Source organism: Artemia franciscana, chromosome 6, assembly GCF_032884065.1.
Source record: "Artemia franciscana chromosome 6, ASM3288406v1, whole genome shotgun sequence".
In the NCBI taxonomy this organism is placed as follows: domain Eukaryota; kingdom Metazoa; phylum Arthropoda; class Branchiopoda; order Anostraca; family Artemiidae; genus Artemia; species Artemia franciscana.
Window position 1 is genome coordinate 21,527,005 of NC_088868.1, and position 10,696 is coordinate 21,537,700.

Below are 10,696 nucleotides of genomic sequence, written 5' to 3' on the forward strand. Positions count from 1 at the left end.
ATCAACGATGTATTGGTGAAACAATTGACGGCATTTAAAATATAATTATCTTCATTGTCACGGATCATTAGTAATTCATCAGTAATTCATCATAATAATAATTCATTGCGCAGCATTTCTTATCTGTTTGTCTATTAGTGGATGGATCTATCAATTTATTATTAAAGTAATGGCCGTTGGCTCCATCCCAAAAAACGATAGGATATTGTAAGGCATCGTAGCATCGATGAGTTTCAGCAATTCTTACCAACTGAGCGTTTCGCTTATGAAGAATAATATCTCGAGGCAGAAACTGATCACCCATCATAACGATTGCTACTTCGTCGATAGTTGGAACATTGTATCTACGCACATGTTCGCCAGTAGGCATTTTGTCAGCGGAAATAACAATTTTATGCGTATCAGCAGGCATCAAATCGATAGCTGTTTTGAACAGATGCACTAAATCATTATTCTCATGGAAAAGAAGTTGCAATTCGGAAACGATAGTCCTTTCAATGTCGGGAAACATTTCGCAATGTGCATTCAATTCAGAATTGCTATCACTGATGAAGTACAGTTGTAAAAATTTATGATTCTCACCTGAGAATGGTAGAAGGGACCCTGCTCTATGATAAATTTGCCCTTTTACTTTGAAAGTAGGCATAAATTGATCTTGATTTTCGATTTGGGCACCAAACGACGTCATTTGGAAACATGAGTTATATTTTCTGATGTTTGATAAAAAACGCTTACATTCTGACGTAGTTCCAGTAGGTAAAGTCTTCAATGGCTCTGGAGGTGCAGCCAGTTGAGAAAGTTTAACTTTTCCTGAGGCGCAGCACCTTCCCATTGTTTCACCATTAAATTTCAAGGCCTTGCAGTAGGGACAAATTTTAGACATAGTCCCGATTTGAACACATCTACTATAATCATTGACTGGGCTGTACCTGAATGCCATGCGATAATTTTCACGTTGCTCTTGTGATTCCTCGGCACACTTTCTTTTGGCATTATCTCTTGAAGCCGCAAGCCTGTCTTCACATTGCTCTTGTGATTCCTTGACACGCCTTCTTTTTTCACTTTCAGGAAGATTTCTGGATCCATACTCTTAGGACTGCTTATCCTTTTGGGCTAAATGATTGTGTAGCAAAATATGGTGACATGTCTCATGTTGTTGTTAACTGTATTGATGGTTTTATGGACCACCCTTCTTTTACTTGTCCTACTAAACGTAAAAAACGATCGAGAAGACATAGGAAAAATAATAGAAAAAATGAATCAGATTTACATGTTTTCTATAGATCAATACCAGCTACTTGAATCTAGGGGTATGGTTTCTGTAACAAAATGTCTAAATAATTTATCCAAGAGGAATTTAATCAAACTTTTCTGGATTGTTAAGAATAATACAGCTCTGGAATATAATTTTAAAGTAATATGTGATACAATTTGCATTCTAACTAAAACGAAATTCATTTCAAAAAAGAAAAAGTTTGATAAGATTACAACAGATTATATTTACCTATTAATTTTACTTGTAAGCAGATTCAAGATGTTAATTTACCGGAAATTTTAAATCAGCAGGATGTGAAACAGGCCCTTCCGAGTAATTTGAATTATAATGATAGTCCAGTTTTAACTTATAAATTTTCAGAAACTATTGGGCAAATGATTTTTAATTATAATTTAATACTTAAAAGATTGGACAGTGATATAAATTGGAAACCTGTTTGTAACTGTAATCAACTTTGCCCATTTGTAAATCTCACTTACAAACATGTTATAACAGGGGACTTGTCAATAATAAAACAAAATGATCTTCAAATTATAATGAATAAAGGGGCTAATTTCCGTCTTTCTCATCATTTGAAACCGTCGAGTGTTCTTGATGGCTTGGAAAATGATTTTGATTTATTTATTGATAAGTGGTGTAAGAAAGAGAATAAAAATAAAGAGAGTTTTCAAAGTTGGAAGAATTAAATTATTAGTAGAATACAAAATAAAATATATTCTAACTTAAAATATAGTAACACTAAATCATTATTTTACAATGCTAAGATAATACAAGCAATTGCTAATCTACAGAATGAACTTGTAATTGTGCCGGTGGATAAAGCTAATAACAATTTTGCCATAATTTGTCAGAAGCTGTATTGGGATGTCTAAAAAAGGGAGTTATGCACAACTAATTTTTATAAAAAGCTAAATTTAGAGGATAAGAATTTAATTGAAAAAACTGAAGAAATACTTTTTTAAAAATTTAATATTAAAACTAATGACAATGATAAAAAGTTCCCTTTCCTATATTGGACTGTAAAATTTCATAAGAATCCCCCCAAACCACGGTTTATTGCTGGAGCAGCTAAATGTCCAACCCGCATTGCTGCTACTGAGCTCTCTTTAATTTTAAAAAAAAATTATAAATAAACTTAAAACCTATTGTTCTAGTATTAAAAAATTTTCGAATTTTAATCCATATTGGAGTGTTAATAATTCACTGCAGGTGATAGATTCTTTAACAATGGTTTCAGCTAAAAGAATTGAGTCTTTTGATTTTGCGACAATGTATACTAATTTATCACTTAATGTAGTGTTAGATAATTTAAAAACGGTTATCAAGAAATCTTTCCTCTTATCTAGTAAGAGGTTCTTAAAAATAGACACTTATAATAAAAAGCTATATGGACAAACTGCTTTAAGACTACAGTTAACTTGAGATATTACAGCTTAGATATGATTTATGATTTATTAGAATTTGTTTTATATAATACTTATATAAGATTTAATGGTAGTTTGTACAAGCAAATTGTGGGAATTCCCATGAGGGGGAAAGCCAGCCCATTTATAGCTGACTTGCTTTTAAGTCAACTCGAATATAATTATATGATGGATAAGAATAATCCAAATAATTTTTAAACATGTTTTGTCAAATATTAAAAGATATTTAGATTATATTTTGGTTTTAAATTGTAAGGAGTTCATTGATATTTCTTAAAATATATATATCCATCAGAGCTTACTCTCGAACCTAGTCATGGCGCTGGTAGAGAAAATCATTTCTTAGATTTAAATATTAATATTTCTGATAATAATAAATTAAGTTTTAAAATAAATAATAAAACTGATGATTTTGAATTCGAAGTGATTAATTTCCCATTCCCTGAAAGTAATTTAAAAAAAAGTAAATAAAATAAGTGAATGCAACTATGAACGATCATAGGAAACGGGACTGCAACAGTTCTAATATATTTAAGTAAATATGTTTTAAACCAAAAGCAGGGTTACTTTTTTTGTCTTTGGTACTTTACGAAAAAGAAGCCCAGCTTGATGAAAATTTTTTTCCCGTTGTCACGAAAGAGGAACAAGTGCAGGGCTCCTACGCAATTTTTCCTCTAAAAAAGTTGAAAAAGTTACTTGTAGCACAGAAAAGGTGACCAAAATACTATCAGTTTACAGGGTCAGAAGTACATCTTCTCGAATTCTCGAAGACGTTATCCATCATTCCCAAATCTTTATTTTTCATTGTGCTTCTCTTTATCGTTTATTTATATTTACTTCGCGGATAAAGGTACAATGAGTCACTGCAAAAAAAGGAAAATTAAATAGGCACGATACAAAAAAAAACTTCAGATACATGTATCAAACTAAACAGTGTTACCGAGCATGAGATCAGTTCCCCTTAGACTTCATTTTCAGCAGTAATGTGATCAGAGTTTGCTTTTGTTTGGAAATGTTTTCAATTCCCTTTTTCTGTAGCTGCAATGTCTTTGGTACAAAAGTTCGGTTCATCTCTTACTGCCCGAGAACTTTACACAATAGCCTGAGCGACTCTGATTTCTTCAAGATTATCGCGGTTGATCCTTTTTTTCAGTCCACCAAATCCCTCTTTTAACAAACTGTCGGTAACCTTTCGTTTTGACTAGCATCTTTTTCTTTGTAGGTCTATCAGCAGATTTGACATCTTTTCCTTTCTTTTTTCAAGATCTTCTAGCACCTTAGCTTCTTCTGGGTCAGCTTCTCGCTTCTTTCTAATATAGCCTCCTCTTCAAATTTATCGTGTTAACTCTGAGCTTCTAGATGTATCAGGTAACTGGCTCGAGCTTTCCGTGCAAGCTTCATCAGGTCATGTGCGATAGAAAAATTATTAGGCTTGCCTCCAAACATTTTCAACCAGTCAGCTACTGTCAGCTTCTCATTGAAAATTCTTTCTCCTATTACTGCTTTCTGTTCAGACATAGTATTTCCTGATAGTGAGAAACCCCTTTCTACACTTGAAGTTCCATGGGATAAATATGGTGCTGCCTTGACAATACCTACAAGGTTTGGGTACGTACATTTACCAGACTAATCTTCACCACACAGCAGATTCACCCATTATTGGTCAACTCTCGTCGTAGCTGCCAAGTTTGAATCATTCTCCAGCGGTATGAGTTTCCAGTCGTCGTCCGAAACATCTAATCTTGAGACTCCAGCTTGCAGTTTCGTAGATATGAAATCAATTTCTTTCAAACTTCTCGCTGTTTTTTTCTGTGGGATGAAGCATCTGAAGCTCTACATGAGTCTGACAGAGTCGCTGTTCCAGGAGATGTCTTTTAGCAAGTAAAAAGCTGAAGCTCTGAAGTGATCACGTACCCTCAACAAGAAAGAATTCTAATGATGTTCTTCAACATCTTTCAGGCAATCATAAGACAATACGATGTCCGCAAGGCTATATTTGACGAATCATCCAGTAGTTTAGCATCTAGCCTCTTAGCTATTTATTCAACACTCTTTTTGTTCAAGATACGTCTAGCCGGCACTAGCATGAGCTTCCTTAGATCTGCAAACAAGAGATGGAACCGTGGTTCATCACGCTGAAATTTTTCAGTAGTCAGCACTGTCCACAACAAACTACAACTCTTGCCATCATGTTTGGACCATTAAGCAGCTTGGCAATCAACAGATACCAGTTCGAATTCGCAAGTGTTTAGTTTTTCTTTACTCAATCAATAGTTCCCATTCAAAGAGAAACTTTCGCAAAGCTGAACAAAGTGAAAGCCATCTGGTGGACACGTGCTTTTTAAAGCTTCTAGTCGTTACATTCACTTTTGACTGAATCTTCCGAAAGTCCTCTAATCTAACCGGTTAGCCCCAAAAGAAATAGTACACTTCGATCACCAACTTTGAAACATCGTCCACACTAGCTTTTAGTCATTTTCAGAAAGCATTATGGACAACATGGATCCTAAATGTCCCGATATCTAACAATCCTTTGCTTTAATCTCCACTTATTTGAACTTCATACCTGTTCATCAAGCGCCAAACTTTTTTATGAACGAAAGGTCCATCACTCCCTATCATAAGCAAGTTTTTGAGGCTTAAATTGGCTTCATAAATTGCCTTCATAAATCTCGCGTTTTAAATCTTCTGTAAACAATTTCTGAGACTACACTGGCAAATCATGACAAAACGAATAAATAAGTAAAGAAAAAAAATGAGGATACTGCAAGCCAGTGAAAAAGTGTAAGCTACGGTGCAAATATTTCGGTCAACTCCGACCGGTAAGATCCGGTCACCCGTTCTTAAGTTAAAAATACCTCAATTTTTTTAATTTTTCCAAATGAGCACCACCCCCCAGCTCCCCCAAAGAGAACGGATCCGTTCCAATTATGTCAATCACGTATCTATAACTTGTGCTTATTCTTTCCATCAAGTTTCATCCTGATCTCTCCACTCTAAGCGTTTTCCAAGATTTCTGTTTCTCCCCTCCAGCCCCCTATGTCCCCGGATCTAATTTGAATTGAAAATGAAGCATCTGAGATATAAGATCGTTCTATATATAAGGTTTCATTAAAATCCGATCACCCATTCGTAAGATAAAGATACCTCAATTTTCACGTTTTCCAAAAACTCTGGTTTCCCCCTTCAACTCCCTCCAAGGTCACCGGATCTGGTCAGGATTTAAAATGAGTGCTGCAAAGCACAGGATCCTTCTAAATACCAAATTTCATTAAGATCTGATCACCCATTCGTAAGTTACATATACCTCATTTTTTAATTTTTCCGAATCACTCCCCCCCCCAACGCCACCAAAGAGCAGATTCGGTCCGGTTATGTCAGTCAAGTATCTTTTTTTTTGTTCTTCTCACCAAGTTTCATCCTGATCTATCTGCTTTAAGTATTTTCCAAGATTTCCGGTCCCCCCAACTCCCCCTCCAAAAGACTCTGGATCCAGTCGGGATTTAAAATAACAGATCTGAGTTACGAGGTTCTTCTAAATATGAAATTTGATTAAGATTCGATCACTCCTTCGTAAGTCAAAAATACCTCAATTTTTTCTAATTTTTCAGAATTACCCCCCCCCCTCCCAACTCCCCCAAACAGAGCGGATCCGTTCCAGTTATTTCAATCACGTATCTAGGACTTCTGCTTATTTTACCTACCAGGTTTCATCCCGATCCCTCCACTCTAAGCGTTTTACCAAGATTTTAAGTCCCCCCCACCCAACTCCCCCCAAAGTCACCGGATCTGGTCGGGATTTAAAATAAGAGCTCTGAGACACGATATCCTTCCAAAAATCAAACTTCATTAAGATCACATCACCCGTTCATAACTTTTCCGTTCGCAATTTTTTCTATTTTTCCGACTTAACTAGCCCCCCACTCCCCCCCCCAGATGGCCAAATCGGGAAAACGACTGTTTCTAATTTAATCTGGTCCAATCCCTGATGCGCCTGCCATATTTCATTGTCCTAGCTTACCTTGAAGTGCCTAAAGTAACAAAACCGGGACTGACCGACAGAATTTGCGATCGCTATATGTCACTTGGTTAATACGAAGTGCCATAAAAATACCAAATGAAGAAAAATTGCTATCTGACAATGATACTGAAATGGTAAGTATTTTTCAGTTCACCTTGAAAAGAAAAGTTTACAACGAAAACAGAATTATGGTGAATCTAAAAAAGCTTAATTTCCCTTAAAATTAGCGTCTGATTGAAACGAAAATTGCACCAATAGAATCAGCATGGTCAAAAACCGTGTACAGGAAAATTACAGTCACCCCCCCTTGAAAAACATGTAAAATCACTTTTTGGCATTTGTAGCACAGATGTTTCTCCTTTTTTTTTACCATAAGCTACTAGAGAGACTTAAGTTTCTACGCTATCAATCAATATACTGCTTGAGCACATGCTACAAATGGAAAATATTTGCCAAGAATATGTTACCTTTTGTGTAAAAACGCCAGTGTATTGTCTTCACGTGTATATTTTTGTAACACTACGTATGTCCAGCCCTTTTTGTGAATACATGCTGATTAAAAGACCAGAAGTTTACTGCTATCTTTTTTTTATTTTTTGAATCCCTGCTCAAGTCCAAAATAATCAGTATTTTCCAGTTTTATAGCTTTTCAGTTATGAGCTATCGTCAATTTTTTTTTCAGTTATCTGCTATAATCTTTTTTTTTTAGTATCCCAAAATAGTTAGGGTGTGTTCAGTTTTGAAATAATGCCCAAAAAACTTGATATTTTTCTGTATTCTAACAGATTCTGCGGGAGGCAAATTTTTTTTTTTTCCTTTTTTTTACAACTGCATGCTCAAAATGAAGCGGTATAAACTTGCTCTTGTTCACCAGTATGGCAAGAGTTTTCTTCTGATTAAAACTGCGCTTGCATACGTCACACTTGAATGGCTTTTCACCGGTGTGGGTTCTCAAGTGCCTGGCAACATTACTCTTGTTATTAAAACTGCGCTTGCATACGTCACACTTGAATGGCTTTTCACCGGTGTGGGTTCTCAAGTGCCTGGCAACATTACTCTTGTTATTAAAACTTCGATAGCATACGTCACACTTGAATGGCTTTTCACCGGAGTGGATTCTCATGTGTATGGCAACATTACTCTTCTGATTAAAACTGCGCTTGCATACGTCACACTTGAATGGCTTTTCACCGGTGTGGGTACTCATGTGTATGGCAACATTACTCTTCTGATTAAAACTGCGCTTGCATACGTCACACTTGAATGGCTTTTCACCGGTGTGGGTTCTCATGTATATGGCAACATTACTCTTCTGATTAAAACTGCGCTTGCATACGTCACACTTGAATGGCTTTTCACCGATGTGGGTTCTCATGTGTATGGCAACATTACTCTTCTGATTAAAACTGCGCTTGCATACGTCACACTTGAATGGCTTTTCACCGGTGTGGGTTCTCATGTGTATGGCAACATTACTCTTCTGATTAAAACTGCGCTTGCATACGTCACACTTGAATGGCTTTTCACCGGTGTGGGTTCTCATGTATATGGCAACATTACTCTTCTGATAAAAATTGCGCTTGCATACGTCACACTTGAATGGCTTTTCACCGGTGTGGGTTCTCATGTGTATGGCAATATTACTCTTCTGATTAAAATTGCGCTTGCAAAAGTCACACTTGAATGGCTTTTCACCGGTGTGGGTTCTCATGTGTATGGCAACATTACTCTTGTTATTAAAACTGCGCTTGCATACGTCACACTTGAATGGCTTTTCACCGGTGTGGGTCCTCATGTGTATGGCAAGAGTTTTCTTCTGATAAAAACTGTGCTTGCATACGTCACACTGAGGGCTTTTCACCGGTGTGGGTTCTCAAGTGCCTGGAAACATTACTCTTGTTATTAAAACTGCGCTTGCATACGTCACACTTGAATGGCTTTTCACCGGTGTGGGTTCTCATGTGTATGGCAAGAGTTTTCTTCTGATTAAAACTGCGCTTGCATACATCACACTTGAATGGCTTTTCACCGGTGTGGGTTCTCATGTGTATGGCAACATTACTTTTCTGATTAAAACTGCGCTTGCATACGTCACACTTGAATGGCTTTTCACCGGTGTGGGTTCTCATGTGTATGGCAACATTACTCTTTTTAGTAAAACTGCGCAGGCATACGTCACACTTGAATGGCTTTTCACCGGTGTGGGTTCTCAAGTGCCTGGCAACATAACTCTTGTTATTAAAACTGCGCTTGCATATCTCACACTTGAACGGCTTTTCACCAGTGTGGGTGCTCATGTATAAGACAACATTACTCTTCTGATTAAAACTGCGCTTGCATACGTTACACTTGAATGGCTTTTCACCGGTGTGGGTTCTCATGTGTACGGCAACATTACTTTTCTGATTAAAACTGCGCTTGCATACGTCACACTTGAATGGATTTTCACCGGTGTGGGTTCTCATGTGTATGGCAACATTTCTCTTGTTATTAAAACTGCGCTTGCATATCTCACACTTGAACGGCTTTTCACCAGTGTCTATCTTCGCATGTCGAACGAGATGACTTTCTTGAAAAAAGCTCTCATTATGTGTATTACACTTAAATGGTTTTTCACCGGTGTGGATGGTTTGATGTTCATCGGTTTGAACTATCAGGTGTCTCACAAGATTATTGCTTATAGATAGTTCCTCGTCACTTTGAAAAGATGTTTCATTCTTCTGATTTGCTCCGTCCTCTTCATTTTCGTCTGGTAGTTTCTTTAGCTGGTTAGTTAGCTTCTTTGTGGCTGGATTTTCATCTAAACTGTCTGCTGATAAGGTTTTTTTATTCGATAGCTGAGTTTCAGTACAGTCCGTTTGAAAAAGATTTGACTGATTGGTTTCATTTGCAAAAATTATCGCATGATGAGAGGCTTGTTCATTTTTTGAATTCATCTTTGAGGATTCAAATATTGACTGACATCATTTTCTTAGGGCTTCAAGCTAAAGTTGAGATGCCATGGCAAGGATGAATTAAAAGAAAAAAAAAGTATCTGCTCAAACTAAGCTGTTGCGCTAAACTGTTTTAGATTTCATGACAAAAGGAATAATTCTTTACTTTAATGATTTTGATTATACAGTGGTACATTAAATAATTTTAACTTCGTTCTTTTTAATTTGAATCATCGTTTATTACGAGTCAATTTTACTTAATTACCATAGCTGTAGCAGTAGTTGTAGTCTAGTAAAAAACAAACCATCATAATATTCAAAATAAAAAAGGTTTTTAAGAAAACAAAAGTGACAAATATTTCCCATGTGACATTATTTGGAAGATCGTAAAGAGATTCATCTGAAAATTCTGTTCTAATTACGAGAAGAGGTTTTGAGAATTGTCCGGGTTGCAGTGGTAGCTAGCAACTTAGTAAGAGAGATCACGTCCAATACAAAAAATGTAATAGCGCCAACTCCTGAAAATAGCATCAGATCAAAACAAGAAGTAGACTATTAGAACCGCCTTGTACGATACCCCTATACAGGAAACTTACCGTCCCTTGGCCTGAATAACGAGGAAAATCTATTGGCTTGGAAAACAAGGTAAGTTGCTTGAACTACGATATTCTGCATATACGGCATCTTTTTTTTCTTGTACTTCCTTCTCAGTTCACAGATCGATATAGTTTATTATTAATAGAGACTATGTAAGTTTCATCATATATAGCTGAAACCCAGTAAAGAAAAAACCGCGACACATTGTATAGATCCTGAAAACCGGTTCCTCCTTTCTGTTTATCCTTCACAGACTCAAACACTCATAAAAGAGACACGTTCCTTCATTCCACTGAAATTTTAATTTGTCTTCTAACCGCAGATTTCTTTATGCAATATTGTCGTTTACGATTCAATGTGATTTTTGCTGTTTCTTGTTCCATACCTTAATTTTCCTTTATCATCTAACCGCAGATTTTGTTGTGGAATGTTTTCCTTTGCAATT

General features: G+C 36.3%; 2 protein-coding genes across 2 annotated transcripts; both read right to left on the bottom strand.

Annotated features, from left to right (window-relative positions):
* Positions 1 to 4,041: 4,041 nt before the first annotated feature.
* On the bottom strand, positions 4,042 to 8,516 carry LOC136028519 (zinc finger protein 182-like). The gene is made up of 2 exons (XM_065706363.1): positions 8,198 to 8,516; positions 4,042 to 4,295 (listed from the first exon to the last, which is right to left on the bottom strand). Exons 1-2 carry the CDS (start codon positions 8,514 to 8,516, stop codon positions 4,042 to 4,044), a joined length of 573 nt encoding a protein of 190 aa, XP_065562435.1.
* A 46-nt stretch (positions 8,517 to 8,562) lies between these two features.
* LOC136028520 (zinc finger protein 271-like) lies at positions 8,563 to 9,657 on the bottom strand. The gene has a single exon (XM_065706365.1). It carries the CDS (start codon positions 9,655 to 9,657, stop codon positions 8,563 to 8,565), a length of 1,095 nt encoding a protein of 364 aa, XP_065562437.1.
* Positions 9,658 to 10,696: the final 1,039 nt, after the last annotated feature.

Excerpts from the sequence above, each read along its gene's own strand:
- LOC136028520 (XM_065706365.1), bottom strand. The coding sequence starts at position 9,657 with ATGAATTCAAAAAATGAACAAGCCTCTCATCATGCGATAATTTTTGCA.
- LOC136028519 (XM_065706363.1), bottom strand. The coding sequence starts at position 8,516 with ATGAGGACCCACACCGGTGAAAAGCCATTCAAGTGTGACGTATGCAAG. Across the intron at positions 4,296-8,197 it reads GCGCAGTTTTAATCAGAAGA|GTATTGTCAAGGCAGCACCA; the intron begins GTAATGTTGCCA and ends CAAACCTTGTAG.